Here is a 27,071-nt window from a genome sequence, read left to right as displayed (position 1 = left end):
CTGACCAGATTCCTGTGGCACTGGCTGCAAGAACTACACGAGGTCAAATAGTAACCAGAGGGAAAAAACCAGACCCCAAACCACTGGCTAAAGCAAACCTGGCAGGTCATCATACATGCCTAGAGTCAATACTGAGTTTCCATACTTGGAAAAAAATAAAATAGGCAAGAATTGCTTGTTTGGCAATAACTACTGAAGTTTTTCCCTCCTTTGTGTCCAGCTCCTCCACACAACCCTGCCATGGGCTTTAAATTCATGCCAAGTTTTGTTCTGGAAAAATTCACACTGCTGTAAACATCTGCTGATTTAACATCATGAAAACATAACCAGCAATATTTCTCACCTAAGCCTGGGCTCTCAGCTTCTTAGCTCAGCAGTTTGCTCTCCTGGATGATGTTTTGCTGCAGTAAAGGGTGAAGGCCCCTTTGAAGCCCTAAGGGCTCGTTAAAGGAGATCTGCAGGTTTTAATCAAAGCAGCAGCTCCTGCTCCTCAGCCCTGTGTGCAGAGAGAGGGGAAGGCACAGAGCTTTCCTGTGCACATCACCTCCCAAACCCAGCCACGCTGCACAGGTGCACCTGCTACCAAGTCCTGGGAAAAGAAGAACAGATGAACCAAAAAGCAGTGGCAAAAAAACCCATCAGAAATAACTCTGATTTCCTGGTGTCATTTCTAGCCCAAGCATTAATCATATGTTTTCTACATTTAGGTTTCTAGGAGCATATGTTTTGTCTGCTGTGCTCATTTAACTAATAGAAGCTCTGCTGAGAAAACGTGAAATAAAATTGGCAGTAAAGTGATCTATATTTCACTTGCAACACATTATCAGCCTGCAGCTTGACAAATTCAAGAACTGACGTTACAAAACTACACAATTATTGTGGGGTTTTTTGTTTTATTTTTGTTTTTCTCCCTTCCCCCCTTTTCTTTCAAATCTTACATTGGAACTTAGCTGGCAATTCAATGTAACAATGACAATCCACTCAACACCCTCCACCGATTCAGTGCTGGCTGGTGTCTCATAAAGAGCATTCTTCACCTGCTCAAAGAAAATATTTTCAGATGAAAGACTAATGAGTGGGGGGGGAGGTGTGAACGCAACCTTTCAGAAGTGTTTTTCTTCAAAACTATAAAACACAGAAACACACCAGCAAAAACATTTTCACACAGAGTAGAAAGCATCACTTACCACACGTGCAGTTGGACAAACTGATAAATGATACTCAACACACGAGCCTAAATATACTCTGGGAAGATATTAAACTTTAATCAAATTACAGATTTTGAAATTTACCACCTTGTCTATGTTAGATTTTTCAAATGTCTCGGGATTTGGTAGCCAATGCATTCAACCTTCATGCATTTAATGTAGTCCTTAGGCCAGACAAGGCCTTAGAATCAGTCCTCTTGGATTAGCTTGGCAGAGTATCATTCAGGAGCTTGCACTGTCCCTCCTTTATGTTGTGACCTGTAGTGTTGTGATTAGGCTTCAGCCTTCACTCCATAAAGTGGTATTTGGGATACAAATTGGCTTAAAATACACTCAGTAACACGAGCTGTCAAACATTACGAAGTAAAATGTAGCTTTGGAGATACACCCCTAAATGATACTCCAAATGAGGCTAAGAAAAAGCTGACAGAATGTACTTCAAACACTGTATTTATTACAAAGGTGCATAGAGTTTATGCCATTTGGTTTGAATACTTATGTTTAACCTACAAACAACATACAAAGCGAGGTTACAGTATGTAACAAAAGCAACAATGATTATCTACTAAATTCAATACAATAAAATATCCTACTGTATTTAATTTCACAAAACATTTCTGAAACAAAGGCACTTACAGAATTAAAACCAAATTAAGATATACTCTTTCAACATTTAAAGTTTTAGTTCCATTCCCCCTCCCTACAGCACTGTGGATAACTAGTGATGTGAAGGCAACAGCTACTTGGAATGACACACATCAGCAGTGCTTAAACTAAAAATTTATGGATCATCTCCTCCATTTTTTCTAAAACCATCCCATTCCTTTAACTGTATAAAAACAAGCTTCAACAAGTTGCAGGGCAACAGGCAAGTAAAATTTGGTCCTACACCTTACTGTTAATGATGATAAATTCACTAACAATAAGAAAAGATCTGATTAACTGCTCCAATTGTGAACTGGATCATTCTCTCTTTTTTCAGTGAGTTTTGTAACTGAGTTAGTAACACTGCTGCTTAAGTAGTTCCTTGTGCATTAATGATTCATCTCTTCACTTGTCCATAGTTATCATTAGCACTTGTTCACTGAAGAAGTGTCAATCTTGAGGCTCCTTAACCCTTCCCCTCATCTCCTCCCACCCCTACACACACAGGGGTGGCAATTCGGGACAATCTATTTGGTCTGTGCAACTTCTACACCAAAACTTCACATCTGGGAACCTCTGTTATTGCTGCCACTTCACTTTCCTGCTGCCTCCCTCAGGGATGATGACTGAGCCAACCTGACACGAAACTGCAGATTTCCCTTTCATAACCCAAACATCCCATTACCAAGACTGCCACAAACTGCTCCATTTGTCAGAGCAGATGGAGGAAAGAAGAGCAGGGCACAGGAACAACCTCATCAAGCCCCACACTGGGATGCTCTGCCCGTGCTCTGAGAGCTGCTCTCCCTGGCCAGGCTCCATCTGAAGGGGCTGGAATAGTCTCTGCTCTCCTTCTACGTGAATAAACACAAGGGATCTACAGCAAGGGATTTATTTCTGCAGCTACTCAGTGCCCTCCCACACAGAAACATTCCAGGTTCCTAAGGCAACACTTCACCCTCCACACAGGACACACGATCCAGTGCTGGTTGTCTAACAGGGTAATGAAGCACTGCCTGCTTTCTCAGCTGACAAGGCAGGAAAGAGGAGGAACACAGACACAGGATACATGGATACATGCTCTGTGAGTGCCTCTTGGCACCATTTCATGCTATTAACTTCAACACTCAGAGGTGTAACACAGGAGCACAGGTTGGCATGAATTTTGATGCTAAAAACTTTCTACAAGTTCCTCCTGAAATGCCCTGAAAACCTTCTTTAAAAAAAAAAAATTAAAAAAATTCAGAATAATCCAAAAATAGACTCAACAATCAGGAAGAAAAACAAGGCTGCCTTTGGCAGCAGCAATTTCCACCCACTATATGAGGTAAAATAATGCCACCAAACAATAATATACCTCCAAATGTAAAATCACGGGACAAATGGCTCAATGGCCTCTCCAAAAAAAGTAAAATCAGTGTAAAAGATATGTTAAAATTATGCATACAACTAACTAGATAGCTCTATGAGGATTAAAAACATATTGTATATCAATGTCAGAAAAGACAGAATTGTTGAGGACAGTGAAAAAAACCAACCAAACAAAAAAAAATACCTTATTTGTTTGAGCAATACAAAATTTATGGAGCCAAAAGCCCCAGCAGTGGTAATAGTCATGAGGATGTCTCAAGATGTTTCATGGCTGAAAGCACTACCTTCTGAAAAATACATTACCTGGCTGTGACCAAATCCCTGCTTTCCCTGTCTTCTCATCTTCTGTTCAGCTTTATGGGAATGTTGAAGACAACAGGGAATTTTAATCCCTGCTTCATGTTGGGCTGGGATTTCTTATCCCTCCCTGCATTTTGTTATTCAAATGCAGACTGAGTTTATAAAGGTCTAGAATTCTTAGGTTCCTGCCATATACAGTTCCCACTAGAGACAGTGGAAAACCCTAAGCATCTGAAAACCCCAACCTACTGCTGACATCCCATCTCTCCTGTAAAACAAATTCCCCCCCTGTGATGAGGCAGGACTGAATGCTGGCAGGTATTTCTGCTTAACATGTGGTTAAATTGCTAATTTTTCTTCCAAACCCATCACAAGAAATGACTGGAGTAAGCTTGTCCAACAACACCTCAACAGGAAATACTTGTCCAATAATTTTCATGAAGAATTTTCAAGTTTCCAGCTTTTGAGATATTTGGTCTGTTAAGTGGCAGAGAGTTTGGATTTGTTGTTAATTCCTAGCTCTAACACCCAGTGGAGGCACAGTTTTAAAGCCTTCAAATTGGGAAAGAAAACAAGGAAATCACCAACTCGTGCTATTTAGAGCTAGTCCAGAGACAATTAAATGTGGTTTGCTACCCCTTACTGAAGGCAGATGTGTTGCAAAAAAGGAAAATTCCCTTTTGAATGGTAAATGAAATGTATTAAATGGCAACTTACCTAACAATAGTAGCTTCAAAACAGGCAGAACATATGTAACATGTATCAGGTAGTTTCTCAGAGGTTTAAGTTTTTATGTTTTAATACTGTGCAAAAGATTGCTACAGCTTTGGGTGTTTGACAATGCTCATATTGGACCAATCCTTTCAAAATTATTGCACAGCAAATGTTATTGTGGTTCTGTATTTCTGAAGTACTCCTTCTTCATGCTTCTCACTGTATTTAGAGCAAAAATCTCTTTTTCTATTTGCTTGAGGTATAAATGAACAACTTCTGCAAGACAAATACTCCTTCCTCGGAGCATTAAACATACTGAATTACTTTTCACGTTATTTAGACAAAAGATTGCTGTCTTCAAGAAAAATATACTACTGGTGCAGGGTGTAAACAGAACAAATTATAGTTTGAAAAGTTTCATATGCAGAAGCACAGTAGAAGAGCTTTTCAATAGGTGGGTTTCTGAGGATCCATGTAAGCAGGGTTGTAAGGGGGCTGGCTTGGGTAAGGGGCTCCAGCACCAGCTGCAAAAGCAAAACACAAAGCAAAAACAGATTTATAAAATGTACATTCTGAATTCTACATATAAAATGGCAACTTCTGGTTTCAGCACATGATTAAGAGGTTCAACTTATCCAGCATCTTAGTTGGACTTGAGAACAGCTTGTGCTCACTTCACAGAGCATCTGCATTTCAGAAGTGAAATCATAAAACCCTTCATTCCTGTGGGATTTTGGGGTTTTTTTGATGCTAAGTATACATGTGAATTATGGCAGCCACAAGCTCATGGTTTGCCTTCAGGGTAGAACCTAGTCCAAAAAAAAAAAAAAAAAAAAGGGAACAGATCTGGTCCAAAAGAGAGCCAGTGGAAGTCAGGGTTGCACAAACAACAGGATATACCTGACAGTGTGCCAAGAAAAAAAAATAAACCTCTGGGCAAAAGAAAAAGGACTAGAGAAATCAAATTTTAGGATTCCTTCAGGGAAAATGCTTTCCTTTTAAGTGTCACAGAGTTCATTAAAAAAGTTAAAGGGAGAAAAGTATCCCACCACTACTGAGCCACTGAAGAGTTTAACTCAGACTCTCGGAAGGCAGCCTTGTTTTCCAATATTGTGAGACAAGCTGCTCTCAAGTGGCACCTTCGTTTTCAGGTCTGGCAAACAGCACTAGTTCAAGTAATGCAGCACCTGATCAGATCCCTGGAAAGTGTAAGTGTTGTTATCTCCTGCTGATCTTGTAAAGTGAGTGGGTTTGGCTCCTGTTTGGCAGAGCAGGTATCCTCTCCCCAGGGTGTGACCTAGTTAAGAGCCTGCTCCTTGGTTAATAGGCAGGAGAAATGAAGGAAGGAACTATCACAATGAGACATTCTCAGCTGGCAACATGGAAAGTGCTTTGGTATGCTCCCAGAAATAAAAACCCAACTTGTTCTAAGAACTAACAAACCAGCAACAGCTTGAGAAACCAGAGGGTAGAAGTAAAGTGACTGGTTTATTGGCTCCCTCACACGAAAAAGATGAAGTCAAAGCACTTTGGCTTAATCCCATAAAACCCACAGCATCTTTGGCATTTATAACAGAAAAACAGACTCAACAGGCCTGCCAGGTCAGTGTTTCCACATGTGGGGCTGGTCTGCACATTATTAATGTACTATTTCTAACTGGTCTGCAAATGCTTCAGACCATGAAAAGCCATTTTATATTTGAGTTGTGCTGAAAGTTACTTTCCGAGGGCATTTATCTATTGATCAGGACTATACTTCACTTGTTACTTAGAAGAACAAATAATGTGGTTTGTAAGAGGGCTTGAAGATCCTAGGGCAGGTAACAGCCTAGTTTTGGCTCCTCTCAACAGCCAGAAGCCAATTGTTCAGAGAACAACTGTTACCAGCAGAAGTGGGAATTAGTCATTGCAACAATAAGGCTGCATGAACACAATGCTGTGGAAGAAAGAAAGCTAAAGAAAAAAAGATTCTGGTAATTCCAACTCCTGGTTGGCAACAAACTGGTCTGAAGTTGATCAGACTTGGTATTCTCTAAACATAGTGACAAACTCCTAAAGAATACCATCTGTATATAGATTGAAACACCTCATAGAATGGTTTGGATTGGAAGGGACCTCAGAGATCATTCAGTTCCAACCCCCTGCCATGGGCAGGGACACCTTCCACTAGCCCAGGTTGCTCAGAGCTTTATCCAACCTGGCCTTGGACACTTCCAGGGATGCCCACAGCTTCTCTGGGCAACCTGTGCCAGGGCTTCATCGCCCTCACAGGGAAGAATTTTTTCCTTATATCTAATCTAACCCTACTCTCTTTTAGTTTGAATCCATCCCCCCTTGTCCTGTCACTACATGCTCTTACAGAATAGAGCTAGCAGATATTAGAGAGGGCCTGCAGAATCACCCAACTCCTACATATATCTGTTAATTGGGCTTTGATTTAACGGGAAATGTCAGCTGCACTGGTAAAACATTCTACTGGCTCCACTGACAGTCCCACACACCACTTTGCCAGTACAGCTCCAGCTCACACCTCCTCTGGCAACGCTTAACATAGAAACGGTGACGAAACTTCCACGAGGGTGAATTACAGCACCCACCATAAGCTGAGTTTTACGTCATTTGCTTACACATAAAGCCATAGAAAGCAAATGATGTAAATAACACAAAATTGGCTCCAGAGCAAGTGTCTCTTTGGCTGTTTAAGAGCTGAAGCAGCTCTCAGTGCTGCCTTACCTGCCACAGTCTCATGATAGGCCGGCGGTCCCGAGGGCTGCATGGGGTAAGGGGGAGGATACTGTGCAGGGTACGGTGCTACCGGCATTCCCGGCTGGGGCTGGATGGCCACGGGCTGGTATCCTTGATATGGAGCTGCTGGATAGCTGGGTGGCACTGCTGGTTGTTGGGGATAAGGAGCGTGGACCACTGTAGTGGTAGCAGTGGTGGTCACAACGGCTACACGCAAGGAAAAGAACACGGTTAGTGCTGGTGGTCCCAGGAGATCTCCTTCCACAGCCAACCACAGGAACACAAAAAAAACCCCAAAAAAACATTCACCCTTAAGGTCAATTCCTCACTTCAAACTCGGGGTAAGTTCATTCTCGAAGTCCCACCATGGATTTAGAACCATTGATCTCAGTGCTGGTGAGAGCCTTCACGTGCTGGGAGAGCAGCCAACTCACCTCCTGGTGCCTCAACCACCAAGAGCAAGAAACCTTTTTTCTTGGACTCTTCTAAAACCAGGAACTCAACCCTGCAGCCAAGTTATCTATCATTTGGTGAAAGACTGGAAAAACTGCTCATTTCAAAATGTTATCTGCTTTTAAGGACTAAGGTGATAAATATCTCCTTTATCAGGTAAGGAGCTTCCATTATTATTACTAATACCAAGAGGTATTAGTACCTCTTTCTCTACATAACAGTCAAAAAGGCAAATACACATTTAATTCATTGATTTTTGTAGGAGCTGACATTGGATTATTGGTTCATATCTCTTATTGGAATAGGGAGAATTAATACTTTCTAATAAACTGCAACAATTTGGTTTTTTTGAGACATCCTTCATCTTTATGCTGCAATTACAGACTTTGCTCAAGATTGCACTGTGCCAGGGCCTGAGCCTCTTGTTTATTTTTCAGGTGTATTTTTAAGAGACAGAGAAAAATTTTAAAAGTTATCCTACTCCCCCCTGTTTACCTGAACAAAAAAAAACATCCCAAAACAACTCCCACCCTCCCACCCTGGGGGGGGGAAGGAGAACTTCTAAATTCTCAGAAAATATTCCAAAACATCTCTCTGCAGCTTCACATCCTGAAGTGGCTTCTTTTTAATGTTTAGGCATTGCAACTTCTGAGCAGAGAGGTAAGGCAAGATAAATTTTTACCTTTTGTAGGAACACTATTTCCTGGGGGCGGGAAAAGAAAAAAATCTTGTTCCAAGAGGTGAAAAAGAAAATACAGAGGTACTCACGCCGTGGCCTTCGACATGCTTTGTAGAGACAGCAACAGGAGCAGGTGAGGCACAGAATAAGAGTGATGACAATCACTGCACAAACAGTAACTCCAATCGCAATGAGGGTTCCAAAACTGCAACAGAGAGACCATCAGAACTGATAAGAGTCACTCCTTAACCAAACCTCCTGTAGCAAACACATTGCTCCACCTCCAATCTCTTACTGCTTCATGCACTGGAATAAGAAACAACTGTGCAGGGCAGTGCTGCAGGTCAGCTCTGCTGAGGCAGGGGAAGATGACCAACCCCTACCAAGGGGTCTTTGGTCCCTCTCATTTAATTGTGACTGTGATTCTTGGTTTTTTAGTGTAACTGTGTGTCCCTTTAGGTATTCCAAAAGCTTACAGCAGTTAAGGTTTCAAAACCACGAGTTCCACGACTTGATTTCCCAAGCACTGCTTGCCTGCTCTGAGCACACGGGCAGCCAGGCCCGAAAACAAAGCACACCGGGCTTTGGGGTGACAGCAAGTTCTTCCCACATTCCTCAGACCTCCCAGTCCCCAGCTCAGGACAATCTCAGCACTCAACAAACAGACTCTTGGCAGGTTCCTTGGCATTTGTAAACAGCTGTTTCAGAAGCCATGTTTCACACGGCCTGGAAGATCTGAAATTCTGCAAACTTTACTGCCACAGCAAGTATGTCAGGCTACATCATGGGGGACAGAAACACTGCCTGGAACTCCAAAACCTGGCATGGCAAGGCCAAAGATTACACCTGCTTTGACCTCTCTGATGAGCATCAAATGATGGAGGCAGACAAACAGTCACCTCTGGAAGCTTTACAAGTTTACCACACAGGAGAGAAAAGGTATCACAGCAAAGCCCAGTGACAATTCCCTTTTAAGTGTTAATGCCAAGGATGTGTTTCTTGCTGTCTGAAATCAATAAAGTCTTCCTCCCATGGAAGCCAAAGTCTCCAGCATTTTTATTTCTTTAAAAAAAAAAAGTGCCCCATGCATCAGTTTTGGGAACAATTGCAGGAAATCAGTTTTAACGAACAACCACCTCTAAAATAACAAGCGGAGAGCTGGTTTTGTATCCATCCTGTTTTTGCTTCTTGGTAAAAATTTTGGCTACAGAGCTCTAGTTTTTTTCCTGCTCAGTTTCCTGTTAACAGCTTTAAACAAAACCACACACCTCCAGAACCTCCAGCAATTTTCACTTGGCTGCCAAACAGCCACCAAATGGGAAAATCGCTTTTGAGTATCAGTGACACTGGAAGGTTAAATAATTGCCAAAAAAAAAAAAAAGGCAAAATGCTCTATCCTTTGCCCAAATTTGAAAGACCTCACCTCGTTCTTCTAGAGCAATTTAACCCTTAGTAAGCTGAGCACTGACTGAGTGTGAGCACTGAAAAATAAACCAGGTTCAGTTTAAAATGCATTTTTTCCCCCCCTCAAGAGAGGCTCCATCAGTTTTATTCTATTTCTGCAACAACTAGAAGAAAAAAATTTGGGTCAAATCTCTTTCAAAAATATGAGCAAAAATTTTATCTAACTGTAACTCCATCTAATTTGTGAAGCACTAAACACAACACTGGACTGAGTCACGAAGTGCTAAATATGATAGTGTGGATTGCCTGCAGTCACTGCAATTCAGCATTTACATGTAAAACAGGAAGCAGGAACTGCTGCAGCCTCCTGAAGTCGCAGGAGCCATGTCAGAAACGCTGCCAGGAAAGAAAACAGACCATTGCAACACAGCTGCAGGATGCAAAGATGCAACCATGTGTCGAGGAACATGTGCATGTTTTGCCACATTTATCTGCAACTTTACAGAAGTTTTTTCATATGCTGACCTGCAAATCCAGATGCTTTCCTAACCACTCAGCTTTTAAGTGCTCCCCCCATCCTCATGAGCATTAGTTTCATTTCAGCACAGTAAGTTCACAGCCAGTTCATCTCCACCAAAAAAATCCCGTTTCTTTCAAGCCAAGTATAAAAGGGAGGTACAGGTGCAATTTCAAGAGAAGGAAAGAAGTGTGTGTGATGGATTTGTACATTAACCTTAAATACCTGATTGCAGTGTTCACAATAAACAGCATGAATGCCTGTGACAAACTACAGACACCTCTGGAAAGTGCACGACAAGAAACATCACCTGCAGTTACTGATATTTGTGGAGCAGTCAGGTTTTCTTTCCTCTTGTTCCCACTTCTGCATCAGCCCTGAGGGAGCTCTCTCACTAGGGAAGTTGACTTTATTTCCACTACACACAGTGATTCCCAAGCAACATTAGAAGAGACAAAGGAAAAGAGTCCTCTGGGTTCTTCCTTCTTTCCTCAGGAAAAAAGGAAAAAAAACCAACAACCCTTTTTGCTAGTGAGCTCTGCCAAGGAAAGAAATTCTTGTGTCAAGGGAAGAGATTAAGACTGACTAAAATTCTTCACTTTTACACACAAAGAAATTCTTTGAACTTCAGCAGAGGCTGGGCAGAATCAAACATACCAAGGAGATAAAGTGGAGCAACATTTACTCATCATAAATTACCCAGCAGAGCAGGAAACTGGCAGAGCCCCCTTATCTCTCACGACCAAATCCAGTTCTGATACCAGCACAAGCCCCTCTGCAGCCAAGCTGGCCATGAGCAGATAAAAATACCAGCCATGGGCTCCATTTATTTATTTTTAATAAAGTTTTCTGTTCAATGAAGCACACCTCGTATTTACTACCTAGAATAAGGAATGTACTAAAAGCAAAGCTAAAAGAAAACCCAAAACACCATGTCCATGTTTTCACCAAGTTGTTAGGGACACCCTGTGCCTTTGCATCACTTGCCTGTGTCTTTGTTAAATGACACAACCGCAGCACTGTGACATTTTGCATCCATCTTTTGGAGAGTTAACTATATTTAAAGTACAGGTGTGTCATGTGTGTACACTGAGTGCGGTTCTGTGTTTGTGTGTGTAAACATTGATTCAGTTCTAGCCACTGAAACGCTCTGTGATTGCTGCAGACCAAAATTACAAGCCTTCAGAAACAGCCCAGTGGGTGAAATAACAGAGGAGTTAGTTCTCCTCAGAGTTTCCTAAGGAGTGTAACAGCTGATTACTGGCAGACGTTTTTATCACCTACTTCACAGCAGAGTTTTCTTGCCAGCTTGGGCTCACACAGACTAATGTCTTGGAACAGTAGAAGGTAGCAAAACATTTACACAAAACAAAACTGTAAGTGCTATGAACTTGTAAGTCATGTCATCAACACTCTCAACACTGAAACGCTTCAAAAATAATTTTTTTTTTCAAACTATTTCTATTTACAATCAAAACTAGCGATACCCTTTTGGAATTTCTGCATGGTCAGGTAGAATCTTATTGTAATGATGTCTTTTTACTGTACAAGGAGTACTGTCCTGAGAACTTCTTGAGCATTTAAGGGATATCCCACTAGTAAAACCTGGAAAAAAGTGCAAGAAGGCTACCACTAAGAGAAGATGTTACTCAAGTGAGGCCACAGTGATCCTCAGCATACTTAGTGAACCATCTGTGCTTCAGGAGACAAGATATTCTGGATATGTATAAAAACCCTCTTGCAGAGAGCTTATACTCCTTTCTTAAAACAAAACTATTCTTTAATTTAATTGCTTTCATCTGATGAATCTGCCTAAAGGATTCTGAAATTATTTGAAAAAAATTACACTCACGTTAAATGATAATTTATTTACCAACTGTTAGCATTGTACACAGATGACAAAGAACTGACACGAGGGACTGTAGCTCACAGATTCTTCCCCTGAATGGTTAAACTGAGAGAGGAAAAAAAAGCGAACCAAAACTGAAAGCACACCTTCCCCTCCGCATTCTGCAAACAAACGTCAGAGAGCAGAAATCAGGGTGGCCACGGCACCAGATCAGAATGCTCTGGTGAACAGAGGTTTCCAGACACCCACATTATATATATCATAGTCTCTAAATAAAGCACACACAGTTATTAACAGCTTGAGCTCAGTCCCTGCTGTTTCCTGCCTCTTTCTCTTCGCATAAAAGGGAACTTTTGCCAGTGATTTAGTAAAAAACCAAAATAGAGGTTTTACTGCAGCAACGATAAACTGGACTTCTCATAAAATGTACGGGAAAGTAAACATGGAGAGACAATGCCCTGCCCTTTCCTACCCCCACCTCTCTCCTGCCTTGCCCTCCTCCACTCCTGCCCCTATTCTCTCACCTTTGGAAAGCACTGAAGTGTAGTGAGAACGTTTCACAGCCTCGCCTTAAAAGTAAGGCTGGCTAATTATTCAAAATATCTACCAGCTCATAAAAAGGGAGTTCAGTGATTAGTGCCTTTTGTTACTGAATGAGATGTAATGGACATATTAAAAATGTGAGAATCAAGCCCGGGATCTAAGTAGTACAATCTGCAGAAGCTAATTCTCAAGGCAGTTGGAGAATTCTACCTTCAATACTGTCAAGTGGAAAAAAAATACTTCGAGGATATTTAAAGCATTTTAAAATATCCAAGTTTCAATTCCAGCAATGTATTTTTAACTCTCCTAAGTAGTTTGAATCACTTAAGTCAGCGACATTTTCTGAGTCCTGATGTAAAGAAAGTTTTTGCATATCTATGCACTGCAGTGTGTCCCATTGACATGAAATTTTGTCTTCAGAAAGAGAAAACATCCCAATGAACAATGAGACCACCTAGTTCTGAAAAATTAGTTAAAGCAGCCTATTTATTTCACAAGTTTTAGTCTGTTCCAAGATTTGTTCCATGCTTCGAGAAACATGTTGGCAGGGCTGCTGCTTTTGAAAACAAACATTTACAAATACTGAGTTATGGCTGTAGCATGGGGTGGTCTGGAAAGACTTCAATAGATAATTTAGGCCATTCTTGAAAGTAAAAAAAAAAAAAAAAAAAAAACTGAGTATATGCATATCATTCTTTACTGCTCCAGAAAAGGATACAGTTCCCAGAAAGGTGACAGGATGGTAAATGTCCAGGCTTGCTTTGACTGAGGTGCAGGGCATGACCAAACAAGTCCCCAGAGAAGTTTACCCAAGTCCAACATTTTAGTCACAGCCATACAATGCCACATAATGCCTCTAAAGCTTAGCAGGAAAATAAAGGATAAACTCTTATTTTAAAAAAAGCAATATGACTTCCCAAGAGTCTTTCAGAGGGATTAGTTTTTACAGCTTTACTAACAACACACTTCCTTGGTTTGATGTCTTAGCAGGAAAATTCAAAGCATCAGAACCATTTTCATAGAGATTAACAGAAAAACATTTACTATTACAAAGAAAGCAAACCCATGGGAAAACACTGGCCTGACTTTAAAACTTGGTGAACTGATCAGCCTATTTTAGTACAGCTGGGTTTTGGGCCACAGGAGCTTCAGCACAAGCAGGCAATCAAAATATACACCATAGTAAAGCCTCCTAGTCCAGGTGCAATCACACCATGGTCTCCTCCAGATGTTTTACCTGTGAGCCACCTCCCCAAAACAGGATCTCTGCAGGATCAAGAAGTTCCCAAGTGATTCTTGTGGTGGGAAACAGGCAAGCTTCAGACTCAGACTGATATTAGCATGGTTTCAAAATCATGAAATCTTGGTAGTTTCATCAGACTTGCAGGTTTGGGTAACTGCAAAGTCATTTTATAAGCTGTGCAATGCAGTGAAGTGTGGGCTGGAACTGTGATGTCTGCATCAGTTTTGCAGACAAATGTTAACTCAAGTCAGCACTTGAGGCTGTTTCTCCTGGGGTCCTGCCCACGTACAGTCCCCCAGTGTCAAGAAAAGAGTTTCATCTTATTCTGACTGACCCACCAGTGTGGTACCAGCTCAAATCATCACTGATTGCAAACTGCATAGACACAGATTAACTGCCACTGGAAACCCCCAACACTTAGCACAACTTGCCATAGTTCTTTCTGGGTACCCTCAAAAAAAAAAAGCAAAGATTGCAGCAGGAGCCCCCCTGAAACAACTCCTGGGACACCTCTGCTCACCTGCAGTGTAAACAATCCTGAGCTACCTCCTCCAGAGTCCACCCACAGCTGAGCACAGCCCAGGGACCCTCAGCACCAGCCAAGCCAGCTCTGGCCTGAGAACCCATCCCAAAGGAGCAACAATAATGCCACGGGAACCCAAGAAGCCCTGGAACTGCAAGAGTGTTATAGGAAAACAGAATGCAAGAGTCTTTTGAGAAGTTTGCTAAATATGTACTGAATGGGGTCCTTTTTCACTTTGTTCAAAGAGGAAGCTGATGTGGGTTACTTTAAGCCCAAAATAATAAACTTTAATTTTATACACAAAGACCTGCTGGAAGCAAAGCTAATTTTTTTTAAGACACTAAATTCTCTTTTCTTTTTTTCAAATAACATGAAAAAAGTTTAGCATAACGTGTTCTTAAACAGCCTATATGAGAAAGTGGCAGGGAGGGAACTTCCTGGAGTTTGTGGTTTTACACAGACATCCAACACCCTGATCCAACAGGTTATTATAAAATATGTATGCAAGCATCTCTTCTTGGTCCATAAACAGTGCACTTGTACTAAATATGTCTATTTACATAAATCCCTTTGTAATGGACACTAAAAATACAATTTTCCGGTGAGGTTTCCCAGGAAATCCATTATTGTACACTCTGTAGACAACTGAGAGTAATTGTTATAGGTAAATGGAACATTACAATATGCACATAACAAGGGGAGAAGCCAGAGCTGCATTCAGAGGGACTGAAGCCTTTTATCAACAGTGGAAGAATTAACACTGCAGCTTCATGCAGGACCCTCAGTATATAAACTATCCTTAAACACAATGTAAGGCCTTTGCTCCTGTAGATGGTAAATAAATTTTAAATGTTCTTTAGTGGTACAAAGAGAAATTAAACTGATTACAGACACAGATATTTAAGGCAAGCAAAGTGAGTCAGTTCCCCTCCTACCATCAGGATTCCAGTTCAATGACACACTATGTTACCCCCTGCCCCAACTAAAATTTGGGACCAACAGTGGGTCCCATTTGGGCAGTGGGAAGGATTTTTTTAGGTGGTTAATTGAATTAATAGAACAAGTTCAACTGAAAAAGAAGTTAAGTGCCACAGAAAAATTTTCTCCACTAAAACTGCAATACTCTGAATTTGCTACTGCCAATACTATCCAAATTTTAGAAAGCAAATTTAAGCACCTAATTAGAAACTAATTTGGCTAAAGAGTTAAAGGATTTTTTTTTCCTGACAAATTGCAACCTGGTGTATGACTTGCCAAACACACTGAAACTGCAGTAAAAGGAGGTTTAGACCAGGTCACATCCACCTGCTCTGCTTGCTTTATAACCCAGCTCTCATAGGAAACACACCTCTGTCTTTACCCACACTACTCATATGCCATCACATAAAATCATATGTAAAAGTTAGAAACACTGAGTTTAAGTAGCAGCAAAGTTTAAATTAGATAAATTAACTACCCTATAGTACTATGAATTGACATCTTGCCTCACTCCCCCCCCTCTCTTTGGGAGTTATTACTCATCCAGCAAAAGAGGATCAAGGAAAATATCACACTGCACAAAAGAGAACAGACCTCTGCAGCAGAGGTCACATCTGGCCAACCACTACTACTTTTAACTGGCACTGATCATTAACAAAACGTTCACCAAAAAGTCACAAAAGTGACTGATGACTGGTTCCTTCCACAATCTAAAAAAAAATTAAAAATAGAGGGTTTAAAGTTTACCTCTCAGTGGAATTGAGAACCAGAGATCATGCTAATAAGCACAGAGGCGTACCACATTAATAATGAATGGTATAAAATGTTTTTAATAAAAACAGACTTTGTCAAAAAGACTGACCTTTGCACAATTGTTAATTTCCTAAAATTAAACTAATTTGTTCATTTCAACAGAAGACCCTACAACTGCAGTTTTAAAAAGCTGGGCATTGTCCTCCTCCCATAATACACAGTCTAACAACAAGTAAGTCTAATAACAAACGACACAGTCTATTGCAAATACATCCAGCTACATCTCAGGCCATGCTTATTTTATGGAAGTATATGAAAAGGCAGAGCTGGAGCTATATTTGGAACCCACATGCTCAAACTTTCCTATATCCTAATAAATAGCCATGGTGATCTTTTAAACATGTTTTTAAAGAAGCCTTCTATGTCTCTTTCTCTAGGACCCTTCTCTGAGCATTACCACTTTCACAAGCTCTCTCCACAGTCAAAAATTTACTGTTTTCAGAGTTCCATTGTGTAGAGAGGCACAGCAAAGCCCACACTTCGAGGGAGTATTTGTAGGTACACACAGTCAATGAATACACAGCCACAGGAAAATTAACTCCTGAACACAGTCCAAGTGATCAATCTCACGCTGTCTTTGTAGGCTCAGGCCAGGTTGCCTTGTTTGTTGCTGTCCAACAGCCTCCTGTCGTTAGCAGAGCACGAAAACCCAACCATGCACATCTGCCTCCTGTGCCAGGACAGCATTTTTCAATCTCTCCTTCCTCCCTGGTTTCTGAGGAAACGATCCTGGGGGAGCGTTAAGCCCAGTGCCTGCAGCTGCTCTGCCAGCTTTAAGGAGCTCCTTCACCAAGAATGAGGTGAACACAAAAGCAAATGCTCTCCAGTGCAAGTAGACCACTACAAACTGGGCAAGCTTACATTTACTTTTCATGCTAGTAAAAAGCACACAAACATTTTTTTTAAGCAGCTTCAAATCCAAATCTCGGTTGTTTCCAGGCAAAAAGCTCACATTCCTTGGTGAGATTAGCCTGTGCCTGAGCACAAGCCTCTCAGAACAGGCTCTGTGCTGTTTAACTCATTTATTACATAAAATACCAAGGCCCAGTACTGGAAAAGAAATTCTCTGCTTATTGAATAGAGACTGCTTGCATTTCTAGAAGTTCTTTTTCCAGTTTTCATGGAGTTTCCCTCTCTGTGGACATTCAAAACCCACCTGGATATGTTCCTGTACAACCTGCTCTTGGTGACTGCTGTGGAGGTGGGGTTGGACTAGATGATCTCTTCAGGTTCCTTCCAACCCTAACAATTCTGTGATTATCTTCATGATTTATTCTCTTACCCCTGCCAACCTATTACAGATGCTGGAGTACCCAAATACTCTGGGAAGTGTTAAACTGGAGTCCCTGATAGTGATAGGGGAGGAGGAGAAATGGGTTATAGTTCAATATCACAGTATTTTTGACCTTGTCTGTGGAGAAAACATAGCCTTGAAGACACCTACACTGAGAGAAAGCAAATTAGGATAATTATATCTTCCACTGTTAGAGATGTACCGGTTTTGCCAAGTTTTGCCTGCAGCAGACTATTCAGATGCTGCATCTCAGCCAAAGGCAGGCAGGCAGAATGACATGGATCTTCTCCATTTCACAAAAGGACAACTAAGCCACAAGGCAACAAATTGCTCAGCCCCTGACAAACCCCAAATGAGCACATCCCCAGGGCAACAAGGCTGGTCTGTCTCTGCTGGCCGACGCTTCCCAGGAAGTTGTACATTCTGCCTCCCTCTTCCCATCACATAAGGACGAACAGCCTTTCCCCAAGCATTACTGGATCTGTTACACAAATCTGCTGCAACTTCAAGGCACAAATTAATTCAGAAACAGAGTCCAATTAACTGTGTACACAGACAGTGTGAAGTTTTGTTTCCAATTAGAAAACCTGGTATCAGCTGCCCCAACTACATTATTTTCTTCTGTAACTCTTGATACAGATGTTCTGAATTGCTCTACCTCCTTAAACACTCAAATACTTCACAATTACTTGAATTGTTGATGTGAGTCATCTAATTTCCTTTTCCAGTAAGGAAAATTGGCAAACCAAGGCTAAATAATCAAGTTACCAATGCAAATTATAACAAGAACTGTACTGGTGAATTGGTGCTCTGCTTTTTGCACAGTTTCTTGAAACAAGTATACTATGTACAGCAGAATGAAAGGGGAAAACTAACCAAATTAGCCTTACTGCTCACAATCCATCTTTGAAACCAGGGCAAAGCAGGGAAAACTCTAATCCAATTAAAAAGGGGGGGAAAACCCCCTGAAACAACTTCCAGTGTTAAATCCTTGCCACAGTGCATTCTCTAGCAACAGAAATTGTAGAAATTCCTTATGGTCACATCTCACATGCAAGAAAAATGGTGGAAAATTTATCAAGTTTAGTGGTATAAAACCCACTCCTACTCCCTGACCTAAAAGCTCCACAGTATCTTTAAGGACTGATCAACAACAGAAAAAAACCCTGAATCTGAGTTAACCCTGACTTTTATACTCTTCCTAGAATGCTTCCCTTTGCTTCCAAATGCAGCATTCTGGGAAGCAAAGTGCTTTCAAGTACTTAAAAGTGCATTATTAAGGCACTCCAAAGCAATGTAATTTACTGTCTTTAAAATGTCCAAAGACCACTGCTTGCACTGTGAAGTACACTTAACAGGATTGCCCAAAGTGCCTTGCACTCCTGCCTCAACAGCACATGACAGTCGGTATTAAACACTGAAAGATGCTAATATTAAAGGATAATAATAAAAAGAAACCTACAAAAAAACTGGTGCTTTGCTTGCACTTCTGCAGAAGACCCCAGAATAAACACAGCCAAGAAGCAACAGTAGAAGTAAACTAAAAACTCCTGAGCCAGACAAGACAGAGAATATACATTCCAGCATTAACCCTTCCCTTGGGAGAAGAGACACCACAGGGTCTAGTAGAAAGTCCAGGAGTAGTTTGTGAGAAGCCCTCGGAGAGGGGAAGTTCTCTTAAAAAAAACAGGATTTATGAGCAATGTGTCAGGGTGGTAACTCAAACTAGAAATAAGCTTGAGGCAAGAATGGGGAACTAAATGCTTTCTGACCTGTAATGCCAGGAAACCATCACCTCCTCCTTTTCAAGGGCAGTGCCAAAGGCAGTATTTGGAACTCACCAGAAAGAACAGGGCACTAAAAGAAGTTGCCCTTTGTTGTCTCTCCTCACATTACAAGTGGTTTGAAGAATGTGGTTATCTTGTTGGAGATACAAAAAGATATCCCCCAACTGACATCAGACCTTCTTTCTACACAATAAAGTATTAAATAAACATAGTCATCAAGGAAAAATGCAAAACCTATCTTTTAAAAGAAATTGGCATGGAGAGAGAGGGTGGAGCATACCTTGCAGGAAGGAACCAGGGACAACTCTTCCAGAAGGAATACAGCTTGCTACTTGGTTAAAACAACATGCAAAAACCTCAACACACCACACAAAACCCTGGGCAATGTCTGTAACAAAACAAAAACCTACTTGGTGTCCTGCTGGCTGCGGTCACAAACAGTCTCACTCACTGCAATTCCCAGTGTTGAAACACCCTAAATGGGACACCTCAGTCATAAGTCATTTGGGAAAGTTCTGAGATGTGGTTTTCCTCTGGAGTCACATCCGGGTGGCTTTTGAAGGACAGTACTTCTGTGAGTAATCACCACCCTTCTAATAAAATTGCCTAACCAGAAAGTTTGATGTTAAGTCTAGGCCTTCGCACAACACTAATTTTTCAAACCTGCAATGTAACTGAAAGGGAAAAACAAAATCACCCATTTTCTCAAGCTGAGACATCCATGATTCTCTTTGTCAGACATTCCATAGCCAAAAACAAAGATAATTAAAGCAATTTAAGTGCTCCTTCCTAAGAGAGCAAGGCTGACTGCAAGATAAGGCTCACTCACGGCTGCTGTCCTGCAACCACATAGAAGACAGGGAAGATCAGCCTAGCTCATAGGAAGGAGCATCCCTCCTCCAAAATATTTGCTGTCTCAGCCCTTTCCTTATGGAAGACACCTCACCAAAAGCGACCAAGGCTCCAAGACACCCATGGACCCCCCGCACACCGCAGCGCTGTCTTTAGCTGCCTCCAGCGCGGCTCCTTCCTCCCGCGCAGGAAAAGATGCGTCCGGAGCCACCCAGGGCGGGGGGCTCGGCCCGGCTGTGCCGCGGAGGGCGCACAGCCCCGACCCCGGGGGGCGATGCCGCCCGCACGGCCCCGCTCGCCGCCGGTGCCGAGCCCGCGCCCCGCGGCAGCCCCGCCGGAGGCAGCGGGAGCAGCGGGCGGACCCACCGCGGCATGGTGGGTGCCAGCCCGGCTGGCAGGGTCCCCCCGCGGCCGGCCAGCCCCGCCCGGAGCCCCGCTCGCCCCATGGCTTGCCCCATGGCTTACCCCATGCTCGCCGCCGCTCGCCCCGATCCCGCCGCCCGGCCCCGCGCACGTCACCGCGCCCCGCACCGCCCCTTCTTAAAGGGGAGCCCTCAAAGGGTGTCCCTCCCGCCGCCCTGCGCCGCTCGCACCTACGCACGGGCATCCGTCAGAGAGCGCTCGGCATCGCCGGTGTCTCCGACGTAAAGTGTTGCTTATTCCAACATGGAAGTGTTGGAGCAAGTCCAGAGCGGGTCACGAGGCTGACAAAAGGATTGGAGCACCTCCCCTACGGACACGGGCTGAGAGGGCCTTGAGGGGAAGCCAAGTGCCCAGCTGAAGGAATTTGGTCTGTTCAGCCTGGAGGAGACTGAGGGGAGACCTCATCGCAGTCACAGCTTCCTCGGGAGGGGCAGAGGAGGGGCAGGCACTGATCTCTGCTCTGTGGGGAAGAGTGACAGAACCCCAGGGAACAGCCTGAAGTTGTGTCAGGGGAGGTTTAGGTTGGATATTAGAAAGAGGTTCTTCTCCCAGAGGGTGGCTGGGAACTGAACAGGCTCCCCAGGGCAGTGGTCACTGCACCAAGGCTGACAGAGCTCAAAAAGCATTTGGACATGTAGTGTGACTCTTAAGGATGGTCCTGTGCAGGGCTAAGAGGTGGACTAGATGATCCTTGTGGGTCCCAACTCAGCACATTCTGTGATTCTGAGTTGGAGCTGTTCAGCCTGGAGAAGAGAAGGTTGTGTGGAGACCCCTTAGCAACCTTCTAGTACCTGAAAGGGCTTCCAGGGAAGCTGGAGAGGGACTCTTTATCAGGAACTGCAGTGATAGGGCAGAGAGTAATGGGAACAAATTTAAAGAGGGGAAATTTCAGTTAGATAGTAGGAAGAAAGTTTTTACTGTGAGGGTGGTAAGACACTGGAACAGGTTTCCCATGGAGGTTGTGGCTGCCCCAACCCTGGCAGTGTTCAAGACCAGGATGGATGGGGTCTTGAGCAAACTGATCTAGTAGGAGGCGTCTCTGCCCATGGCAGAGGGGGTTGGGACTAGGTGATCTTTAAGGTCCATTCCAACCCCTTAACATTCTATGATCTACCCCTGCCCTCTCTTTGTCATCTTCCACACTGTGAAAAGCTGACACGTTTTTACAGCAGGACTCCTGTCATCACTGACATAGGCTGAAAGGAATTTACTTTTGCCACAGATTGAAACAGAAGGAGAAATATGGTTAAAAACTTAAGGGCAAAAGATGCCAGAAAACCAAGGAGATACTTCAAACAAAAGCAGATTCTCTTCCTCAACCACTATGGATTTTCTAAGAGTACAGAGCAAAGAGTAATGGCCATAAACTAAAATGGGATGTTCCACCTCAACATGAGGAAGAACTTCTTTTCACTGAGGGTGACAGAGCACTGGAACAGGCTGTCCAGGGAGAGAGTGGAGTCTCCCTCTCTGGAAACATTCAAAGCTCAACTGGACGGTTTCCTGTGTCACCTGCTCCAGGTGACCCTACCTGGGTGGGGGTGTTGGACTGGATGATCTCCAGAGGTCCCTTCCAACTCCAGCTGTTCTGCAATTCTGTGCTAATGCCTCAACCTCGTGTTCAGCAGGGAGGATATGGACTATTCCAGCACAGATTCATGAAATGGTTTAGGCTGGAAAAGATCTTTAAGATTATCAAGTACAACTGTTAACCCAGCACTGCCAAGTCCAGTGTACTGATTACACAATGAAGAATTGCTAAATAAATCCCATTTTAAAAGCTTGCATGGCTTACCTGAGGCCAAAAGGCAAGTCATCATCAGGGTCCTGAAAATCCCCCAGGTCTGAGTCAGAGATCCTGTAGCAAGAAAATTCCATTTTTGAGATGAATTCATGACTTATTCAAGTTACCTGGCTAAGTTCCACACGCTCATGAAAAGTAATATACACTAAAAAGAGATTCATATTGTCATCTGTGGCACTAAGAGTATGGATTTGACATTTGCCTGACAAAGACCTTCCAAGACAGTTTTGTGAAGTCCAAAAAAACCCCCAGACCATTCATTGAGATGACAATAGATTCAGAATAGCCATGGATCAATGTACTTACTGAATTAGTGATAAATAACTAAGGTTGGCCACTGATTAACAGCTCATGCTACATTAACAAATCCAGCTTATCACTAAGATTATCTTCACTGTTAATTAAGCTTAGTTTCACCTGGGTATGCTGACAGGCATCCCTGAGGCATCTCTGCTTTGGGGAGGAGAGAGGAGCAAGCACAGCAACTTGTCTGCAAAGTGGGGTTATATTCTCATCCTCTACATGGATGATTAATTTTATAATATCAATTTTACAATGAGGGTTTCTGTTACCTTCAGTCAAACTGAGTTATAAGACTTATGGCTGAATCAAAGGCAGAACAGAACTGTGACACTTCAGTGTTGCTCCCTCCTCCACCCAGCTGGGGCAGCAGTAAAGGCCGCTGGACCTTTGCCTGATAGTCTTTGTTCCCACCAGCACATTATAGCCACACATCACTAGGTCCTCCAAGGACCAGATTTATACTTCTGACAAGGACTGTTATGCCTGGGTAAGGGGAAGCAAGGCTCACATCTCCATACAAAGGTCTGGGTGGTCTTCTGTGCTTCACAGAGACAACATTGAGCTGAGGCCAACACTTCACCCCAGACATCACTCCCAGGTTAAGCCTTGCTTGAGCCAGCTGCAAGATAAGCAATGGCTCAGCTCATGTTTGTGCTCAACCAGCCCCATCAATTCTCCACAGCAAGGCTGGCGGTTTTCCACATAATCCACACTGTGACTACAGGCATAACTCCACAATAGGTGGGTTTAGAGTGTGTCCTCTCTCCTCATCTGGCATGCCTTTCATTTGGTAACATTCTCCATCTGGAGTAGGTACCAGTGGTACACAGCTAGCATCCTAAACCCAAAGCATTCTGAAGTGTGAAGTTGTAGCTTTCAATAACAAGGACTTTACACAGGATATACTAATACTGACAATGATAATCATTACAACAAACATTACTGCATGTTGTATTGGGCCTCAGAGCCATCCCACCACAGTAAAACCAAGAATATTAAAGATTCATTCCAACCAGCTCTTGGACATCAATTCACGGATTTTTTTGGTTGCCTCGTCTTCAAACTCGGTCTTGTCAAACTTATCCCAAAATTCTCCTAGTTGGGCCTCTTGAATCTTATTTAGAAGATCTCCTGGGACAGACATCCTGGAAGAAAAATTAAATTGGGTATAAGTGTCTGAAAATGCTCAAGAAGACACACATCAGTTCATGCATCAATTTACCCACCTCACTATTCCCATTTTACAAGTTACAAGCATTAGTGCTGATCCTGGACAGAGCCAAATATAGAGCTGAAAGATCCCTTAGAAAGGTTTAACCATTAAACTGTGTATTTTTGTCATTTAATGACAGAATTACAATCTGTTGTATACATTCAGTTTGCCTCCTACCTTCCATTATGTAGAACACACTGAAATTGTTCAGCAAATCTTAATATTACATTAGAGCAGCAGAATCGATTTGTGCAACTTCCACAGCAGAAGTCAGGACAGGATTGTGCAGGTTGTTCTTTGCCAGAATAATCAATATATGCCTGACAATCCTCACCCAAAGCTGAAAAGAGTTATAAATCAATAGTTAGTAACTAAAGAAATAATCATATAAAGTCTCTTTCTTATACTGATCAGCGTACCTAGGTTAACACTTAAATGTTACAATAATTTTGGTTAGGTCCAACAAACCCAATATTTCCTTTAGTGTACAGCAAAGGCAAATATTCCCCACACAAAGTATCATCTTCTTCAAGCAGCTCTATCCAAGTGTTCACACAGGCACAAAGGACTAAATGCATGCAAACACACTTATGAGATGCTGGTGATATTCTCTTCACTGTGTCTGACAGTGGCTACCAAGTTACTGTAAAGACTCAAAAAAGCAACATGAGTAGCCAGATATGTTAAAAATACCACACAAGCGCCATGATCAGTTAGAAGAAAATGTTAAATTTTCCTAGAGATTTGACTTCATGCAAATGATGCAACACCACCACATTCACTGCAGGTTTGGATTTCCATGGGACTTAGTTGTTTCTGCCTGTTGCTTCGTTTTCTTCACAGAAGATCCTAATCCTGTTAATCCATTGCATAAAACAGATGTTGTACAACAGAGATTTTTAGGACTAAAATCAGCCTAGTGGTGCCTTCCCACTGCAAGCATCAACTGGTGCAGCTACAATGGTAAGGAAATGGGGATGTTCATGTACTGGGATGGCTTCCTTAGGGGACACCCCATGCTTCTCAGCACTGCATTGGGCTGATACATTCCTTAACAAACTGGCTGTTTCCTCTCTCTCTTTACCCTCCCAAACCCAAATTAACTGCAACACAAAAATGGCATATCAAAAGCTTCCAACTGTCACATAAAAATACTTCTCAAAGCTTAAGCAAAACTCATTTCCCGAGAAGCATAACTTCATTTTTCAGTGATAAATGCTGCAGTCACATGGTTTCTATTCCTCATTTCCCTCCCTATCACATATTGCATTAAGATGACATACCCTGATATTTTGCTCCCAAACCACACTCCATCCAAAAAGTTCAAATTCCTTCAAGTGTAGTTTTTCAGAGAAAGCAAACAAGAGGCAAAGACAACAAATCCTGTTCCTTCAGTAGAAAAGTAAGGGGTATTTTTCCTGGAGTATTTAAACTGATTATAGCATTTGAAAATTCAGTCTTGACTCTCTGGCATCAAGATGTACCTAAATATTTCAGCCAAGGATAAAAAGAAAAAAAAAAATGTTCCAGGGGTTAAATGTGGAGGTTCATTAAACAGAAACAAAGAGGAACTTCTGTACCAATACCACAGTACTTCCACTAACAGGTTTACACAAGCTTATGGCTGGTTTATCCCTCCTGTATCCCCTATAAGGAGACGACAGGTAGCTAAACTGATTCCAACACACCTTGTGAAATTACAAACAAAACAAGGCAACCAAGAAAATTCCTCCCTCCATCTCACAATTGTGCTACTGCAGCACAATCAAATAACAACGAAAACTAAAGGTCTAGGCCAGTTCTCAGCTGGCTGAGCTGCACCAGCAAGGGCTAAGCACACCAAAGCAAATATTTCAATGCCTCTACTTTGTTCCTTGCTTCTTCCATCAGCTGTGGCCCCTGTTGGATACTTCCTCAGTTGATTTGATTCACCAGCTCATCAGCAGATCAACCTATGGGACTTTTTCCCCTCAGATGGTTTTCTGATGGGTTCCTGATTTGAATCACCTCAGAAGAGGCCCATTGTACACCCAACCCACCACTACAGAAGGGCTGAGCCTGAGGCAGGCAGACATGACCTCCTATTTTGGTGTATCTGCTACTGAGGGGTTCAACCTACCCTGCAGGACAGCAAGATGATTTCACACAATCAGTACCACATAAACCCTTTAACAGACTAACCAAGTTCCATCTTGAGAGCAGAGCTGCTAAACTTTTCCCACCAAAAGTCACCAACCATTCCAGTAAGAACACTTCTAACTTCCAATTTTATTTATTTGAGGCCATACAGTTACTGCTGTAGCACTGTCATGGTGAGTCAGCTTAAAAGACCCTTTTTCTGGTGGTTACCCCTCAAAGTACTTACAGATAAAACTGACTATTTCAGCCACATGCACTTCAGATCACACCCTCCCAGACAAACTGTGATCCTGGACCACTCTGACTAAATTAAATGTCTTCTTGCATGTCACAATCACCTTTCCTGCACATCTGTGCAGAATATGACCCCTCAGATGAAGTGATGCCACTGATGCATACAATATCAGTAGTGCTTCTCCTTTCCTGAGACTTCACCTGCTAAGTCCTATGCTCGCATTTGCTTTTTCTCATCACAACAACAAAGCTGGGGAAGAGCACACGGTCCATCCTCTAAGCACAGAAACAAAATAGCTACAGACAGGACTACTGAAAAAAAGCCCAATTATCAATTTTAGCATTTGACAGCTACGTATGAACACTATTATCAAACAAGCTTCCATAAGCAGTGCTGTTTATGCAATGTCATCGCTTAACACCTGAGTATGTCTATTATCTTGCTGTAAAAGGGTAGAATTTACTGGGGGGGAAGAAGGGAGAGTGACGAGGTGAAGGTTTTTAACGGGATGCATCACGAGTGACCGGCGGCCGCGTCGGTCCGTCGTTTCTCTGCAGCAGCCTTACCTGAGTCACCAGCAGCCCGTATCACCAGGTGGGGCCTCACGGTCACTCCCAGGCACTTATTTCTGCCGGCTAACGCAAACCCACCTCACTTCCCGCGGAACTTTTCCCCCGGCGAACCCAAAGCCGCCGTGCCACCTCCCGCCGGCGATGGGGCCACACGGCTCCAAACCCACGCGTCCCTGAGCCCCAGCCCCGGCCGAGCTGAGGGGACCGAGCTGAGGGGGCTCTGCCCGCAGCCTGGGCCTCACCCCCGCCGGGGGCTCCGGCCGGGTCCTCCCGGGGGACGCGGCCCCGGCCGCGGAACCGCCTCAGGAAGCGACACCGGAGCCCCACAGCCCTGCCCCTCAGCGCTCCCCCGCTCGCCGAGCCCCCGCCCCGCGCTCACCGGCCGGCGGCAGCAGCAGCAGGAGGCTGAAGAGGCCGAGCACGCCCCGACCCAGCGCCATGAGCGCGGCAGCTCCCCCGGGGCG

The 27,071-nt window shown here is 43.0% G+C and overlaps 2 protein-coding genes across 6 annotated transcripts in view; one reads left to right on the top strand and one right to left on the bottom strand.

Annotated features, from left to right (window-relative positions):
• Nucleotides 1–1,239: 1,239 nt before the first annotated feature.
• Nucleotides 1,240–27,071, bottom strand: SHISA5 (shisa family member 5). Of its 5 annotated transcripts, none has more exons than XM_064667955.1 (7): nucleotides 26,987–27,071; nucleotides 23,839–24,001; nucleotides 23,462–23,593; nucleotides 22,137–22,199; nucleotides 8,205–8,320; nucleotides 6,972–7,190; nucleotides 1,240–4,762 (listed from the first exon to the last, which is right to left on the bottom strand). In XM_064667955.1, the coding sequence occupies exons 1-7, from the start codon at nucleotides 27,045–27,047 to the stop codon at nucleotides 4,686–4,688; spliced, it is 831 nt and encodes a 276-aa protein (XP_064524025.1). In that variant the 5' UTR covers nucleotides 27,048–27,071; the 3' UTR covers nucleotides 1,240–4,685. The 5 variants fall into 5 exon arrangements, with proteins under 5 accessions (XP_064524025.1, XP_064524027.1, XP_064524026.1 ...); XM_064667957.1 differs by lacking the exon at nucleotides 26,987–27,071 and adding an exon at nucleotides 26,686–26,780; XM_064667956.1 differs by lacking the exon at nucleotides 26,987–27,071 and adding an exon at nucleotides 26,602–26,728.
• The window catches only part of RNF123 (ring finger protein 123), a 54,400-nt gene continuing 54,307 nt past the window's right edge, over nucleotides 26,979–27,071 (top strand). The window contains exon 1 of the mRNA XM_064667949.1: nucleotides 26,979–27,068. The gene's annotated coding sequence lies outside the window, so the exon portion shown is untranslated. The remainder of the gene's footprint in view (nucleotides 27,069–27,071) is intronic.

Source organism: Pseudopipra pipra, chromosome 11, assembly GCF_036250125.1.
Source record: "Pseudopipra pipra isolate bDixPip1 chromosome 11, bDixPip1.hap1, whole genome shotgun sequence".
Classification (NCBI taxonomy): domain Eukaryota; kingdom Metazoa; phylum Chordata; class Aves; order Passeriformes; family Pipridae; genus Pseudopipra; species Pseudopipra pipra.
This window is presented reverse-complemented; position numbering and strand designations above follow the sequence as displayed.

Coding starts and splice junctions, on each gene's coding strand:
- SHISA5 (XM_064667955.1), bottom strand. CDS start 27,047: ATGGCGCTGGGTCGGGGCGTGCTCGGCCTCTTCAGCCTCCTGCTGCTG. Junction 22,200..23,461: donor GAATTGATGTCCAAGAGCTG/GTTGGAATGAAT, acceptor TTCTTGCTACAG/GATCTCTGACTCAGACCTGG. Junction 7,191..8,204: donor AGCATGTCGAAGGCCACGGC/GTGAGTACCTCT, acceptor CCTTGCGTGTAG/CCGTTGTGACCACCACTGCT.